The sequence below is a fragment of the Egretta garzetta genome, unplaced genomic scaffold (assembly GCF_000687185.1).
Source record: "Egretta garzetta isolate BGI_Z169 unplaced genomic scaffold, ASM68718v1 scaffold101, whole genome shotgun sequence".
In the NCBI taxonomy this organism is placed as follows: Eukaryota; Metazoa; Chordata; class Aves; order Pelecaniformes; family Ardeidae; genus Egretta; species Egretta garzetta.
Window position 1 is genome coordinate 1,213,164 of NW_009258666.1, and position 17,357 is coordinate 1,230,520.

A 17,357-nucleotide genomic window follows, 5' to 3' on the forward strand; every position below is an offset into this window, starting at 1 on the left:
TGGCCCCCGCCTCCCCGCCGAGCCATCATCCCGCACACAGGCACCGGCCGCTGCAGCCGTTCGTTGGGTCGCTAGTGGAGAAACGAAAGGTTGTGGCTGACCCTTTGCGTCCATGTAGGAAACCAACCCCGCCCTTAAAGCCCCTGCCAGGCTGCCGCACGTTAATAGTTCTGAGTGATTTGTTACAGAAACGAAACGGTGGTGCTGCAGAGAGCCATTCCATGTGATGCGCGGTAGCTCTGTAATACTCTGGATACTTGCCTTTCCGTGGGTGCTCTGGAGGACGAGGTACATCGGGCAGAAAAGCAGGGCTCGGTACTGTGTAGCGGGCCGGAACAGCACTCGCAGCAGTCGTTGTACAGCTGACGAAGCAAAACCCCAGCCATGCAAAGGTTTTTCTTTCAAAGCACAGCAAGGGTTTGTTAATGAAACCAATCAATAGGAAGTGGCATCCGGAACAATTTATATCCACAGCAAGTTAGAAGTGTTTCAGGTCCAAAATCAGTCTCCTTGGGGACAAACCAGCACAAAAGACTTAAGCAATGCTATCGAATCGTAACCCTCCAGTTGCTGTGTGTTCTGCAGGACAGTGGGAAGTTTGCTGTTTGCTCCCTTGTAGCACTGACCACCTCCTTGTCCGGCACACCACCCCTGTAAGAGCCCTGACCTTAGCAACTGCTCAGAGACCCCTTCCCTGTGCTAACCTTCCCTCTAGCTGCAGAGCTCGTCTTCAGACCTGTACTATCCTTGATCAGAAGCACACTTACATTTTCAGTGACCTTATATTTAAACTTTCCTAATGCAGCACTATTGCCAGTGCCACTCTGCGACTGGTAGTAATAACACCAGCGCTTGACTAGATGAGGTAGCAGTGTTTATGTCACGATACATCTGTGAGGGACTATGCAATTTGAAAAACTGTAGTAGCTTCCACCTCACCATCTCTTGGCTGTCAATGATGCTGCCAAGCCAAGGCATTTGATCCCAGGCCTGCAAAGCACAGCGCATCTGACATTGGCAGGAGCTGGGGCACTCAGCACCTTTCCTCATATTTTAAGTATAGTGAGGGTCAACCTCGTAAAGTGAGTTGTTAAGATGCCTGACACAGTAAATGAGGACAACCTGCAAAAGCGATTTAACAGCACTGAGTCACCCTTAAAGCCCATTCATCAACAGCAGTGCTTTTCTTCCCTTTGCTTCTTAAATAGGGAAATTAAATGCAGAAATGACTGCCGATTTCTTGACTTGAATACTGCATTAATGTTAAATTTGCCTTTAACTTACACATCCTATTTAAAATGAAAGCTGGCGTCGTAGTTACATATTTCCTTTATCTCCATATTCTGAATTTTCTTATCATCTGTTCCTTTTAGCTTTCAAGATTTCTTCCAGTCCTTATAAACACCATAGGAAAGTAATCTCAAACTCAGAAAAAAAGAGATTTAATTCTCAGTCAAAGACATTTCAGTATAACCAAGTGAGTAACAAAGATGTTTGAAGTTTATGTCTTTGTTTTGAATTTTTTTGCAACTCATAATGATCCTGTTTTGTAACAAGAATAGCAACTAAGTTTAGATCAAGGTTGCTAAATTAACTTTGTAATCACAACTGATAACAGTATGAGAAAAGTGGTAATGAAATATTACTGGTTTAAACCTTGAAATTACTCCACATAGAGCACCCTCATCTGCACCATCTTCCCACCTCTCACCCACCCAGCTTTGGCCACGGTCCCATTTCCAATCTTCTTGCGCTCCCCAGGACACATACATATATATTGCATTTCTTCTGAAATTCAGGAGCAAATTTAAAGAAGTCAGTGGAGTGAGAGCACAAGGTGACCCCTCCTATCTTTTGCTATTCTTCACCCTGATCCTTCCCTGATTTGTAGGAATTACATTGGTGCTTCTGTTATCTGGCCAGCAGAGGGAAGCAGAAAGATATTTTAAAGCCGTACTCTTTTCCCAGCCTGCACTCTGCCGGGTTTCTTTTCAAGCCCAGCCAACACTCACAGGTGCCAAGGGCCTCCTGGGCTTTCTGGATCCAGCTTTCAAGCTACTTCCTCTGCTGGTGGAAAGAGCGTGCCCATGGCCCCTGCCGACAGTCTCCTGCTGTCTGGTGACTACGTGGTAGCCCCAGAACTCGGAAAATTAAGTATATTAAGAATTTCTGAAACTTTGTGTACTGGGTATGTAAAGTAGGTAAATCAAGGAAGTATTTGGCATCTTCCCTCTTCCTTCTTCTGCCTTTGGCATCTTCTCTTTTTTCTCCTTCCTTTGATCTTTTCCTCCTTGCTTGTCTCTCCCATCTCAGTGATATCAGGAGCGTATTATCTCAGGATTGAATAACAGCAATCAAGGACGTAAAGGACAGAAGATGAGGGAAAATGATCAAGGTAGAGAAGTTGCTTAAATACCTTCTGTAGGCGCCATCGGTCTGTCTGGTCAGCTTCCAGGAGTTCCAGATGACCTGATGCTAAGTTCTGACTAAAAGAGAAGAGGCAGAGTCTTAAGGTGGCTTCACAAAGCGCTCCCTTCCCTTTGAGAATTTCCTGCTTGAAGGGCAGAGCAGGCAGGAAGCCAAACCACAAGCTACACAAGGGCTTGGCTGATTCTTTCTTAAGCTTTATCCCTGGAGAAAAGTTACTGCACCACACAGGAGAGGGGAAGCCTTAGATCCATTAGCTCTAGACTGTTTGGGGGCTGCTGACTTTGTTTCCTCCATCAAAACCACTTGACTCTGTTCTCTTCAGCGCAAGCCATTTTGGAGCGCATTCCTTTAGCAGGGTAGTCAGGAATAAATGCCAGTACATGAAGTTTACCCACTTGTAATTTAGGCAATGTAAAGAGCTTATTTGCTTCTTACTACCTGACCTAGAATACCTAACAGGTGAGCTGACCTACTTTTGTAACTCTGCCAGTTTACCGCTGTCTTCGCACACCAGAATGCTGGAGTTCGCAAGGTGTTTCTGACCGCCTTACCTCACAGCTCAGCACCTCCTTACATTACCAGAACACGACTCGAAGGGCACAGAGGTGTGCAGTCACTTTAGCAGGAGGTACATTTCCAAGGGTGTGTAGGTGTCTGATCTCCAATTACTCTCAACAACACCGAGGTGATGACGGTCACGCCAAACCCAGAGCTGGATGCACTGGATGGGAGAAGGGCTCTGTAGCTGTTTCACTGACATGTGCTATCCTGGAAGGCACTAATTAAGAACGTGCTGCCAGAGTAGTTACTCCCCTTTATAGGGCAGGGCTGAGCATGGGACTCCATCCAAGCCTCAGCAGGCTGGTCAGCAGGAGCAGCCAAGCCTGGGCAACATGAGGGAATGGAGCTTGCAGATGCAGTTTTTTATCAGCTGCTTTAGAAACCTGCTGCAATTTTAATAGCCAGTTCTAGCAAATTGGACCAATCTTGCTTTCCTCAGCACAACCCCCTTGTCCATGGAGCACAGGGTGGAGAACCTCAAGCACGTGGCAGGGCTTCCACATGGCAGGGCCACATGGAGATGCAAGCTGAAGACCAGAGCAGTGTGGTGTCTGTTCTGCTTCCAGTTCTTGGGGTTGATAAAAAAATAGCTAGCTCAGGATCCCCGCCTGCCCTGTGTGGATGAGTCCTCAGACCACATCTTCAGAAATCTCCTGGAAGTTTGGCATCCTACGAGTATCACACAGGGGATGAACTGAAACACAGCGTAAGTCAGAGCAGCTCTGCTGAAATTCCCAGAGTTGCATCACATACCTCAGCTTTTGGTTTGTCCTGGAGCATCTTCCTGCAAAGAAAAACATGTGGAAAAGATTATTTGTGACCATCTCCTTTATATCTCAGGTGGTGTTTTTATGAGGAAGGCCAAATCTGCAAGGAGAACATGTAAAAATAACAAGAACTGGAGAGCTGGGATCTGATTCCTTGCAACGTTCTTACAGTTTTAATGGAAGTGGCACATATTGGGGTTTTATTATTTTTAGCACTGTAGCACTATTACACTTGTCCATGCATGTAGCAAGAAACAGCTCAGCTGCAGTGGAAAAACAGACTGGTGAAGTGATTTGCCCATGATCTCACTATAAATCAACCGCATTTTCTCCAGCAGACAGCACTGCCTGCCCACTCTCATCTATTCCTCCCTTTAGTCTACTCTTTTGCAAGACCAAGCAGAGCCAGAGCCTCCATCTTTCTCCCTGCCATTTCTGGTTGTTTCTTAAAGGGGGGCAAGTCGTTCCAGGGTCGCTGCCGCTGTGTGGCCACCAGCCCAGGGCCTGTCTGGACGATGTTTTTTTGTTCAACCATGTACTTGTCCTATGCAGGCTTCCATTTCCCCACTTTTAACCTTGCATCTTTCCTGCTCCTTCTTGATCCTGCAAAAACTTCATTCAGCCTTGTGTCTTTGCATGAGGGGAATTAGACCCAAACTATCTTCTTCTCTACTTTCGACTCCACATTATCTTGTTCTTCAATCCCATGCATCTTATTCTCCTTCCCCTCACTGTTATACCCGTGCTATTTTTTGGCCAGGCGCATCCGATTGTTGTCAGAATCCAACTCTGAAGTCATCAGAACAGGAACTAAGTCACTTCCAGGTACTTGCAGAGTATTTTCCATTGGTAACTGGCAGACAAGACAATTAATGAAGTTTACATAATGGTAGAATGCTCTCAAAGATCAGGAACTTCAGCTCTTTCCATCCTGCATGCTGGAATTGTTTCACATTTATGTTAGTACAAAAAGTTATTTCTTTCATCTTGTATGGTCTCAGACCTCCCAAATCCCACTTTTTTTCCTGGGATTGGCAGAAGTAGGGCATGCTACCAAGGGCACCCAGCCCTTTGTGGGACCACGCCTGAAAAGCTGGGGGTATCATGTACAACACAGGCAGGTTTTGATTTAGTTGGCTCTATAAATAGAATCCCACCCAGTCCTCTTTTTGAAAAACCCAGAAAGAGAACAGTCCTGAAAGGTGTGGTGACTGCAAATAATGCGTTCTGCCCACACGCTGAATTAATTAGGTCCAACTCAGATGTTACAGGTGAGACTTTAGATTTGCTGTGGCTCCCAGTCTATACAAATTGCCATGTAGACAGGAGAGAAATTTGATCTTCCTCATACTCAGAAATACACAGTTTTCTGTGCAACAGGAGACTTGCATTAAAAGATTATTATTCTGAAAAAAATGACGATGTCTACCTCAATGCACAATTACAATTAAAGTGTAAAATTTGGGGGTGCAGGTGATGGCTTGGAAAATGATAGAGGAAATACAAGAACACCGTCCTTTATGCTGCTGGACTGTTATGTTCTGGCCAACCTAACTCTGAAAAACAGCTATGGCGGAAATAGACTCAATTTAGAAATAAGAGATCTGATCATTCAAGTCCCAGTAAAGATGAAAACACTGAAGATGTTTAATTTAGAGAGAAGGCAAATAAGATGGCTTGAAATGTGAGAGAATTAAGAAAAATGAAATAGTGAGCTTCTCCTGTATCATATAAAACAGAAGAATATCAGCATTAACTTAAATCCCAATAAATTTAAACTTGAAAGAAGGAAGTAATTGTACAAACAGTGTTCATTCTCAATTTGTAAATCAGGATGGTAATTCACCATGAAAGCTGTTTGGAGTAACAGATTAAATTAAAAAATAAGCTGTTTGGAGCAACAGATTACATTTGAATAATTAATCATAGTTCATTTGTGGAACTCACAGCCGTAAGGGCCAGTAAGACCAATCGTAAGCGAGATTTAAAAGTTGTTCAGATACGTATGGACACATAGGGACTGTATGGACCACTGCTCTGTTCCAGCATCGCTGTTCTCAGAGTTATTCCTGAAAGAATCGGTATGTTTTCATAGAATCATAGAATGTTTTGGGTTGGAAGGGACCTTTAGAGGTCATCTAGTCCAACCCCCCTGCAGTGAGCAGGGACACCGCTAACGAGATCAGGTTGCTCAGAGCCCCATCCAACCTGGCCTTGAATGCTTCCAGGGATGGGGCCTCCACCACCTCTCTGGGCAACCTGTTCCAGTGTTTCACCACCCTCATTGTAAAAAATTTCTTCCTTATATCTATCCCTTGTCCTGTTTTGGTCTACACTCAGAAAGATGAAGAGCAGGGATGTACCGGGGAAAGGCACTGTTCCATGAGCATTGCTGTGAGCCTGTGTCTCATTGCATTTAGCCTGGAAGAGAGGTACAGCGTGGCCAACACGTGTGATATTTCTTTTGCTAGAATGAAAATCCAGGCCCAGGATTCAATAGTGTAACTCATCAGTCCGCAGAGATCAACAGCTCCTCGTTGTCAAAGAAACGAACCGGATACTTCCCTTCTCTGGTAAGAGGAAGCATTTTCATTTCAGACTGATTTCTAAAGCTGCTGAAGTCACCTGGTACCTTTGTATTGACTTCAGTGGGCGATGGATCTGGTCTTTATCTGACTCTATGCCTGCGGTACCTATTTAGTGTTGTATTTGGAATGTTTCTAAAATCCAGCTAAGAAGGAATATAATTTCTCATTGCCAGACAGTTATAATTAAGGTGGAAGTCCAGCGGTTATTCTAAGATGCTTTTTCAAATGCTCTTACCTTTTAAATGTTTACTGGGACTGAAATCTCCTTCGCACAGTCTCACCCAGAGGTGGCCCTTTTTAATTTTGCATGAACTTTTTTCAAGCAAAATTGGCAGAGCTCTTACTAAGTTGCCAAAATGTAAAGAAGGATCCATATGCACACACTTTGTGGACTCATATAGAATATTGTACTAAGCTATCTGAAATTTGTAGCTAAAGTGGATAATTTCAGGATCTGTTCTCTCTAACAGAAGACTTAAAGGTTGTCTTTAAGGTCTGTTTTGCAAGCTGATGAGCATCTCCACCCCAAAATGAAGAAATCAATGAAACTTAGTACCTGAAAAAGTTAGTCTTGCCCCCATTTAATCTCATAGAACTTGCAGCCATCAATTCTGTATAACAAAGTTTCTGCTGTTTTTAAAATGCAAAAGGTCATTTGTCTTTTAAAATTACATTTGGTAAATTCCAGGCCTCATCTACTTCCCAGTTTCTTTCCAACTCAGCTACTGACAGTTTCCTCGCTCCCTCTGTTTCCAGCTTCCACACACTGCATGAAAGAAAATCTCCAACTACCCAGCTGCAAACGCCTACAAGATCTCACCATCTTTTCAATCCAAGCAAGACTTCAGCAAGGGAACCTCTAGCACATTTCAACAACCCATTGCTAGGAAGTCTGAGAAAATCCCCACTCCAGCACCCAATCAATAAGGCGATTTGGAATAGAGGACAAGGTAGACACAGCTAATCTGTAATGTTTGTGAAGTGACGTTTGATGTTCCAGAAAACACTAGAACTAGCTGTAACCTACCTGGTTTGGGTACAGCTCTCAGGGTAGCTACAACAGCCCAGAGCTTTGCGCCAGGTACTTACCCTGTGCCTGATGATTCTGAAGTCTGTGCCTCTGTGGGCAGTTTGGCACCAGTATCTAAACCAACGAGCATGAAGTGAGGTCTGGTATTTCCGCATGACCTGCTGCCTCACCTCCAACCATGCTGCAGATGTACCCCAAGCTGTTGCGAACCTTTGAGTGCACATCAGGCAGTAACTCCTCAATACCAAGGGAGGAAGAGCACATCCCTGGCCCTGGGACAGCAGCGACCCCTGTCCTTCCCTTTGATACTGAAAGACCCCATAGCATCCTATGAATTTTCATCCCAGAAATCCGCCCTGCGTTGGTTGGTTATAGGAAATTCTGCCAAGAAGCTCAAGGCAGGTGAATGTTACATGTTTAACAGGTACTGGGGTTTGAGTTTCAACCTCAGAGCTGGGAATCAGGTCTGCATACGTACAACTGATGTAATTGACTGTGCCCTTCCACTTGCTGTGGAGCTGTGCCAGTTTATATCAGCTGAGGACCTAGCCTTCAGGTTCAGTTCCTGAACCTCCCGCTGATTCACCCTTGTGTAAGTCACTTAACTGTTCTGTGCCTGATGCTCCCCACCCATGCCACAGTGACCGGGCTTCACTGGGGTGTTGCAAGCTTTAGTCCGCAGGAATTCAGAGTGTGTTCCGAGGTATGGAAGATGTTAACAAATCACAAAGTGTTATTAACAATTATCAGATAGTGTATAATAATATACGCACTGCTAGTGGACCTTCCTGTCTCTTCGATGGTGTCTTGCTATAGCCGTGATTATTTTTTGATTGTTTCATTATTCCTTAGAGAGAGTTTTTGTCTTTTTCTGCATGGCATGTCTGCGTTGCAGCCGTTTCCTAGCGAGCTCTCCCTGTTTAAACTGCACTTTAATGCAAGACACATCCACTGTGTGGTGAGGCAGAGCACGTTGACTCTTTGTATTTGATGACTTTGCATAGCTGTTTAGGACAGAATGAAGATGACACAATTTAATAAGCTTAATAAGTTGCCACTCATCAACTGAGACATCTTAACTAGCTGCATGCATGTTCTTGAAGCAATTCCTGCTTTTACAAAGCAATTTGATACAGTTTAAACATCAGCGAAGGTGTTTCAAACAAACAACGTGTCTTACCTCACAGTTTGGGTGTGCAACGAGCACACGTACAGAGTTACCAAGGCTCAGCTGACATGGGGTAATCGTGTTTGCTCACACAACCTATGCGCTAAGACTGTGAACTTTCTTACAATGACTCACTCCGACTGAGTATCTGACCCAGCATGTTCTAAGTTGATTAAACTAGTTTGCAGGCCATAATTATTTTCTATATCATACTATAATGGATTCACATCATATTATTTTTAACATTTTAAGAGTTTGCTTCTGGGAACGGCCTTCTTGAATTAATCACTGACTCATGATTTACTGTAGGAGATAATATCTAACCTACAAGAAGCAGAACAGGAAACTATCTATTTAAAAGATGGCAGTGTCTGATAATTTATGACTGTAGACAAAGAGACATCTGAGAAGAAAAAGAAGGCCAGATCCTGCAGTCTTTACATGGTCGCTGCTCTCACAGAACTTTTGTCTAGTAACGGGGGGATCTGCTTTTGAGGCAGTGACAGCTGAAAGTTGATGAATATTGGAGAAAAAATGGGTGAGAAAGAAGAACGCAGACTCCCAAGCTGTCCTCAAAGCTCTGGGACCAAACCCTACGTTAAAATAAAGCCAGCTAAACAGCATTACTATTGTAGGCATTTCATGAGCTAAATATAGGAAACATAAGACAAAAACAGGGAAAAAGCATCAGTCTTTTTGCGTTTGAATCTTTTATGCAGGTTTCTTGCTGCCTCCTCACCCTTGGGCATGAATTGGACTCTCCCACTTACATCAGTGAATTAGCCTTGACTGTTAGATGCTTTCTCTAACTATAGCCTGGTTAGAAAAAGTCCATTTCAGCAGCCAGCAATAAAAAGCTTTAAATCCTGGAGAATGTTCCAGGAGGTTAGGCTTCATCCTGGGAATCTGAAGGATCTTTCTCTTTGTCCCATTTCTATGTGTATTTTCTAGAAGAGCTGCGGTGTGTACCAGGGCAGTGACTGCAGCAGGTAGCTGAGCGCTCCAGAGGAGCAGTGTGAGCTGCTCCCCCAGGGACTTCTGGCACCTTGGTCCAAGTTAATTAGCTCGGGGACTGCTAGCAGTGTAACAACAGTGCTGCACACTGAGCTTGGTGCAAGCTGCAGGAGGGCACAGACACTCTAGCAGCTACCAGCAGGCTTGAACAAACCGAAATACAGATTATCCTTAGCTCAAAGCCATCAGCCCACCCTGCAGGCCCAGCAGCGACAGCCACAGAGACCCCTCCTTTGCTCTGTAGCTCTTTGCAGGGGCTGCCACCCCAATGCCCCTCTGGTGTCTTAGCAGCAGCACCTCAAATTCTGTGCTCAGCTGGTGACTTGAACAAAACCGGACACTTAGAGCTGACGCTGGAGAAGTCCGGAGACAGCAGTTAAACACACAAAGCCACATTTTCTGCAAGGGTTTCAAGTCCTCGGCATCTGTGTAAATGCAACCTTTACATGCTGGGCAGTCACAAAGAGACCTACCTACAGCTGGTAAGCACTCCCACATTTTGGCCCTAACACTGCCTACAGCTGTATCATTAGACTCACTCACAATGGAGACAACTGGATTTTAAATATGGGTTTTCCTTTGTTGGTAATTACCCACAGGTAAAGTCAATTCAAAGGTATTCATAAGCCCTTTTTCTTTTTCTGAAGCAGACCTCTATGGATTTCTGCAAGCAAAGCAGCAATGTTTCTGGCCAGACAGTGTTTGTGTCCAAAACCACAAGAGGATTAAATTTGGAAAAAATTAGAAAATGGCTTTCTCCGTGTACATGAGCCTTGAGCTGGGAGGAAGGATGTTGCTGGTGATTTTGGTTCTGATTCTCCAGGGTGCAGAGCACCATTACACACAAATTCAGGTCACCCAGAGCTTCTTAAGGCACGTTAGATTTAAGCAGGCATCAGGACACTAGTGAGCCTCCCTTCCAAGAGCTGTGGGTAGGTCCCTCTGAACCTCTGCTGGGACAACCATCCGGAAACCATCCTGGCAGTTCTGAGCAGCTGTAAGGAATCACTAGAACGCCCCACAACTCAGTGTAAATGCCAGAGGCTTCAGGAGAAGCCACATTAGTGCATAACGTACCCAGCTCCACAGGACTCCAGCTGCAAAAGGAGTCTACTCCTGGCCCACTGCCTGGTGAGGCTGGAGACCTGGAACGTGAGGGCACGTAGCTTTGGAGCTTATCTTACAAGTTATACCACATGTGAGTTCTCCTTCTGTCTGAGTCTTTAAAGTTGCTAATATCTCCATTTGTTCCTATGCTCAGGACAAAGTTTTGTGTTGCCTTATCAGCATCCCTCGAAATAAGCTCTGCCCAGGACAGTACTTTTTAAATCCAGAAGCGATTTCCCCACACAGTCCTGTTATACCGGTTCTTTTTCCTGCTATTGCATTCACTGACTGATGCACTCTCTTTCCTCAGTGCCACTGTTACGGCCTTGTTTGGTATTTACATCCCTTTCCTGTTTGTTTTGTAGGTCACTACACCACCAAGGATTCCCTCATTGAGGTGTCTCCCGAGGGTATAGCTTCTTGCTTCAAGTCAAAGACCTCCTGCCTAACAAGGATGGACAGGTTTAATCCAGAGCCTGCAACGCATCAGCCACATAAACCTACCAGGGAAGCAAAGAAAACTCCTTTCAGGTAAGTCCAGCCTGGAGGACACGCCACTTTCATGGGACATTACGAAAATATGTCAGACAGCAGAGCGATCCCGCAGTGTCCCACTATATCACCTGGTCCAATGTGGCCAGTTATTGCCACAGGTTCACAGGAACTGGCTGAGAGGTGGAAGTGTTACAGCACACTGCCTTGGAGGGGAGTGTGGGCTGATAACACCCTGGAGCAGTGTATCAGAGGTTCCTTTATCAGATCATCTCTCAGACATTTACAAACAGTAATTAAATACTGCACCACCCTTATGATGTAGGGGTAATTTCTTATCCCTGTGGTACAGAGCGAGAAGCCAAAGCACACATGACCTGGAAAAAGATCCTTCACATCCCAGGCAGAGGCTTTAAGCACAGGCTGTGTTTCTTTTGCATTACCAGTGCCTAACCTCACCCCGCAAAGAGCACACTGGGCATGAAGAGTCAAATCTGGGGACGATGGGCAGGAATGGTGAAGGCTGCTTGTGGCTGCGCAGCAGCTCGACGAACTGCTGATGGGTAAAACATGGGCTTTTCCTCAACCTTTGCTAAGGCTGGGAATTAGAGCTGGAAAGAGGCTTGTAAAACTTTCAAGGAGTTCCTTCAAGCCAGAACTGCCATTCCCACTTGTTTCAAAGAAATTAAAAGGCCTGAAAGGAAACTCCCTTCTCCCAAGCCCTCCTCCCCCTTGCTATCCTTATGAGAAGACAAATAAATCTGCCTATCAACAACTTGTTCAAGTAAATTTATTCTCACTATGCAGTGACGTTGTCTGGCCTAAGATTAAGATCAACAATAAATTCCTGACCATGGAAAAGAATGAGAACATGAGAAAGCCCACGGCTCTCCTTACCCAACAGGTGTATCTTTACTACATCTCTCAGCAGTTGTATCTTGTAACACGGGCTTTGTAAAAAGAGTGGGAAGCTGCAGGCTGGGAGGGAAGCAGTGCCAAGTGGCATTTGATAAGGACAGAGGGCTAGAGGAAAGGGCAAATTAAATATGAGGAGAGAAGATCACCAGTCTGTATTATCAGAAAACACAAAAACACTCCACGCCCAAGTGCTGGGGTTAGAGCCTGCTCCCTCTCCCGTTTCAGTCAGTGGGAGAGAATGGGCAGCGCTCCCAGCCGGAGTCGTTTGGCATGGCTGTCTTGGCTTCAGCGCTATCTTGCTCTGGAGTAGCTGAGCAGCCAGGTCTCCACAGAGCCTGGACCACTGGTAAGTCTTCACAATATTTTACAATAAACAAAGTGGGCTCTCTGTGGCATTGAAATTGGACTCTTTTTTTCCCCCAGATCATTTCCCAAAGATTTTGGCTTAGGAGGATAAAGCATCCAGCTCCCCAGGGCACTGAACAGAAATCACAGCTTTTATTTCCAGACATAAAACCCCATCAATTTGGGACAAGTTCCTCAAATCTCTTTTTCTCCTGACAGGCAGAAATTCTGTTTGACTCTGCTCCATCCATCCCACCCCGTAAAGATCCTCCTTTGCCTGGGCAGTGTGACCTCGTGGATTACAAAGGGTCTCTGAAGCAGGACTGCTCCACGGACAGAGCGCAGATCACAGGAAGGGTTCCCTCAGCCAGGTAAAAATAAGAATTGTTCTGGTGCTGTGTTTGTCTCAAACACAGGGTGACGGACAGAGCGCAGATCACAGGAAGGATTCCCTCAGCCAGGTAAAAATAAGAATTGTTCTGAAGTACTTCTCACTACTAGAGACAGCAAAACACAAACGTGACTAAACAGCTCAACAGGGAAAAAATGAAGCACAGAAATTAGGATAGCCCACCTGCAAAGGGTGTGGACACCTGAGAGGACACACCATTTCTAAAAGACACATAACTCAGCAGCACATGGCATGTAGGACCTCCTGTGGACGGGGGACAGAAGGTTTATGATGAGCACCAAGTGTCTAAATTCTAAGATCAGAATGTAGCATCTCCCGATGCCTTTAGATTGTCCAACATCATTGCAAACCTGGGCTGAATGGTCTCAAAGGGCCACCCAGCAGTGATGTGGCAGAAGCAGCACCGGAGCCCTGACTTTATCAGACTCGTTCATCCATATTTTACAATATTATTTTTAAAGGCAAGTTTAAAAAAAAGCACGTTTGCAACAGGAAGGCCACTGAAGCATCACTGCCTGTCAGTGCGTTTGACAAACAGGTTCTGTGAGTTCTGGCACATGTGTAAAACTGTCACCTCATGCTGGCTGTTGGTACAACAGCCATTTCACCTGCAATGTTCTGTTTGATTGGAAGAGAGGAGCAATTGCAGGAAAAGAGGAGAAAAAACCCACAACTCCTTCTTACAGTAGAGAGCGCCTCTGTGCCCCAGCTGGAGGCAGCATTACAGAGCACCTCAGCACCGTCTCCTGGGTTTTACACCCCTCTGGCTGTCCTGTCCTCCACAGGCTCCACCGGAGCTTTCCGAGCTGAGTAAAATGGGAGAGGAAACACATCCTGCAGCTTGTAATGAGGAAATGCCGGGCGAAGCGGGAGGAGGGACCCACCCTCGGTGAGGAATGGGTTAAGCACAGCGGGCTGACTGACAGGGAGGTGCCACCAGTCCCTCCAGCCAGGACCACTGCCTGACTCCTGCAGGAGTTGTTCCTCAGTGGCAAAGGGACAGCTCATGCGAGGAGCAGGCCGAATTCTGACCCTGGCTTTAGTCTCGGTAGGAGAGCACAGGCGCAGGGACAAATCCTCCGGCAGTCTCCTCGCCTTGAGCGGTTCCTGACAGCGGGACTCAGAGCTGTCATGGGGTGGAGGTCAGCCTAGGCACGTCATGTCCCTCAGTGCCCGTTGGCTCATTGTTGCCAGGCGCACGTAACATTATTTTTTCAGTTAGTCAGACTCCTATTTATTGCCCTGTTTATTCTAAGATTCTTAAGTCCTTCTGGGAGGTTCTGAAGGGCTAGAAAAGCAGACAATAGCCACACTGCTATTATTTCTAGCGTTTGAACTTACCCAGCTGCAGATTTTGTACCAGCCACAGACAGTGAGAGGACACGTTGGTGCCGCTGCTCTCTCCCGAGCCCTGGTGGCAGCACAGATGGGGTGATGGGCTTTTCGGGAGCCACGTCCTGGTTGTATCCCAGACTTGGAGCGTACAGCATTGGCAGGCCAACTCCCCGAGAGCTGTTCCACTGACTAAGCTAGGACAACATCCCCAGCCAACGTAAATCAGTCTGTTCGAGTTGAAGGAGCAGAGCTAGGCCAGTTTATTCATGCTGAAGATCTGGCCCACAAGTGTTAAGGATGGCTACCAAATTCGTTAAAGAGGAGAGGAATGGGCTGGAAATACCTTCTGCAGATGGTGGAGAAAGGCCCTCTTTCATTTTCATCAGTCCTTTATGCCAATTTGGTCAGAAACCCCTGCAATGCTGTGTCAGCGCATGAAAAGGACAAGGGGACACCATCACCCCAGGCACAGCCATCCATGTAGTCTTCACTCGGCTGCCAGAAAGAAAAACACCCCACATTTCCTTTCCACTCTAGCCTGAAAAGAGGGGAAGAAAATTCCGCTGGACCAAAACTCCCAGTCACGAGATCAGAGGTGACCTGAGCCCTTTGACCCCAGGAACACACGATACGTACAGAACTATTCTGTGCTGTACCACAGCAAGCAGAACTACAGCGGGGGCAAAACACTTCACAGCTAAATCAGTCAGGGGCTGAGAGGGAGCAGCAGCTTCATTAAAGGCTGGTTAAATTCAGTAGAGTCAGCTGCTGTTGATGCCTGGGCTGCTTTGGAGCCAGGGGCTCGGTGTTTCCAGGAACCCTGGGTACTCCCTTGCACAGGAGTCCCAGTCAAACGGACAATCGAGACAACCCTCGACGTGCAGAAGGTAGCCCCCAGTCTGCACACCCCAAATGTCAGCGCTAAGCTCTAATTCTGCGGCCAAGGGCATTTTCCAGCTGAATGCACCAGGACTTCCACACAGGCTGAGCGTTTTAGTACCCAGCTCACCCATCGCAGATGGAGTTACACAAACCCAGGGAATCACCCCAGGAAATAGGTGGGAAAGCAGAGCGGAGGGGACCCTCACCAACTGCATTAAAGCTTTCCGCACTGCGGAACAGATGCAGGCAGGGTTTCATTTTCCTGTCTTTGATCCTCTCCCATACCCAACCCAGTGCCAGGGCATCTCCAAACACAGCGTGTGGGTGGCCTAACAAAACACAGGATGCTGCTCTTCCCTTCAGAGTGAGGGAGAATCACACTGCGCACCGAGATCCTCAGCTGCTTGGCTGATGATGCAAGGAATGAATAAGCACGAATAGACACAGAAACTGGGTGTTATTTGTAGAAGCAAAGAGTGGAGCCCTCCACCCAGCACTGGGGATACCAGAGCCCTTGCACAACTCAGCTTGCTGCTGCTCTGTCTCTCTCTTTTTATATTTTCTTCTGTGTCTCTGTCATCGCAAGCGCTTATTCAACCAGAGTGCTCGGGAAGTATTCCTCCCTCTACAGCTACGGTAGGAAGCAGCTCCCAGAAGCCGGGCACCGGGGCAGCGTTTCTCAAGCGGGACTTCCACCAAACTCCCCCAAAGCACACGCTGATTCCCAGTAAGCAGCCCCATCCTCAGCCTGCCATGGTTGGCTGGCTGATAGCTCAGCAGCTAATTAGCGGTACTTGGTGCTGTATATTGGAAGATGATCGTTAGCTAAAGTTGATTGAAAGCTTCCAGTTTTGTAGATGTTGAACAATTGCTACAATTAATGTAAGTTGCAAAAAAAAACTTCTCTGGGTGCTTTCATCTGATAAAGCAAAGAGAAAACAAGCGCTGGAGGTCAGGGGTGCCCACGGGAGGTGCTGCCCTGGCGGGGAGTCCTTTCTTATCAGGGTAGAAATACGCAGGAAGGGCAGCGCAGGCAAATCCTGCGCCTCTGCCGCCTGCTCGCTCAGAGGATGGCTGCTGGGTTTGCTGCACAGCATCAGGCCTTGGTGCAGCTGAGGGACAATGCCCGTGCAGGACGCGTGTCACACCTCCACGGACAGACACCCGGACACCCTCTGCCACAGTCCAGTTTACAAGCCAGTTGACTTGAGCGTTTCTGACTCGAGTCGGCACGAACCAGCTGCCGACTGTCCTGAGCAGATTCCGCTCCAGAGGAAGCTGCTCTCGTTTGTCAGCGCGAGCCCTTTGCAAAACACAAGTGGGTTCATACTTTCACACGACCTTTGTTTGCTCGGAGGTGAATCGCCTTCATCACTCGTATCTTAATCTTCAAAAGGAACTGGTGGGCTCCGGGCGAAGAGTCAAGAATGCCTTCGCATATTTGGGAGCTCTGCTTTACGCAACCTCTACAGCAACTCGCCTTTGCTGGAAGGGATGAACGATACTGAGCCAGTCAGCAAAACACCCACCCTCGGCCGGGGTGGCAGGGGGCGGTGACTCTGCTGGCTCTTACGCTGGCATGAATCAACCAGCGCTTCCCTGCGCACAGTGGAGTTATCGCGATTTAAAACCTGACCAAGTCAGGGTTACCCAGACCTGCACAGAAGTACCTGGTTCTCTGCCTCCATCCCAGGAACAGAAAACGGGGAGTGGGGAAGTCACCTGCGCGGCGCAGACACGCGTAGCTCCAGCCAGGGCCGTTCTCTCCCCACACAACGGAGGAGAGGTTCATAGCCAGCGCAAAATGGACGACTGTAAAACCCAGCAGAATTCATCAGTCCTCTGCTGGGAACCTAAAGTTACAACGCGAGATGACTTTTGCTGTTCTAAATTAGGAGTAACGCTACTGGAATCCATGGAGTTAGACTGAGAAGAGAATCGGACTGGTAGCGTTGTGTTCACACTGGTAGGGAGTTAGCCCCCAAAATCACAGAATCACAGAATCGCAAGGGTTGGAAGGGACCTCGGGAGATCATCTAGTCCAACCCCCCTGCTAAAGCAGGCTCTTCTAGAGCATTCTACACAGGACTTCATCCAGGCGGGCCTTGAATATCTCCAGAGAAGGAGACTCCACAAGCTCCCTGGGCAGCCTGTTCCAGTGCTCCGTCACCCTTAGAGTAAACAAGTTCTTCCTCATATTCAACTGAAACCTCTTATGTTTCAGTTTGCACCCATTGCCCCTAGTCCTGTCGCTGGACACCACTGCAAACATAGAATCATAGAATCGCTTTGGTTGGAAAAGACCTTT

The 17,357-nt window shown here is 46.8% G+C and overlaps 2 protein-coding genes across 4 annotated transcripts in view; one reads left to right on the top strand and one right to left on the bottom strand.

Annotated features, from left to right (window-relative positions):
* NIPAL3 (NIPA like domain containing 3) overlaps positions 1 to 7,545 on the bottom strand; it is a 23,028-nt gene extending 15,483 nt beyond the window's left edge. For all 3 annotated transcript variants that reach the window (XM_035903966.1, XM_035903965.1, XM_009648499.2), the window contains exon 1: positions 7,535 to 7,545. The gene's annotated coding sequence lies outside the window, so the exon portion shown is untranslated. The remainder of the gene's footprint in view (positions 1 to 7,534) is intronic.
* The window catches only part of STPG1 (sperm tail PG-rich repeat containing 1), a 13,984-nt gene extending 1,189 nt beyond the window's left edge, over positions 1 to 12,795 (top strand). The window contains exons 2-5 of the mRNA XM_009648566.1: positions 6,230 to 6,331; positions 7,124 to 7,262; positions 11,031 to 11,143; positions 12,640 to 12,795. Of these exons, the coding sequence (XP_009646861.1) occupies positions 6,230 to 6,331; positions 7,124 to 7,262; positions 11,031 to 11,143; positions 12,640 to 12,795 (510 nt within the window). The remainder of the gene's footprint in view (positions 1 to 6,229; positions 6,332 to 7,123; positions 7,263 to 11,030; positions 11,144 to 12,639) is intronic.
* Positions 12,796 to 17,357: the final 4,562 nt, after the last annotated feature.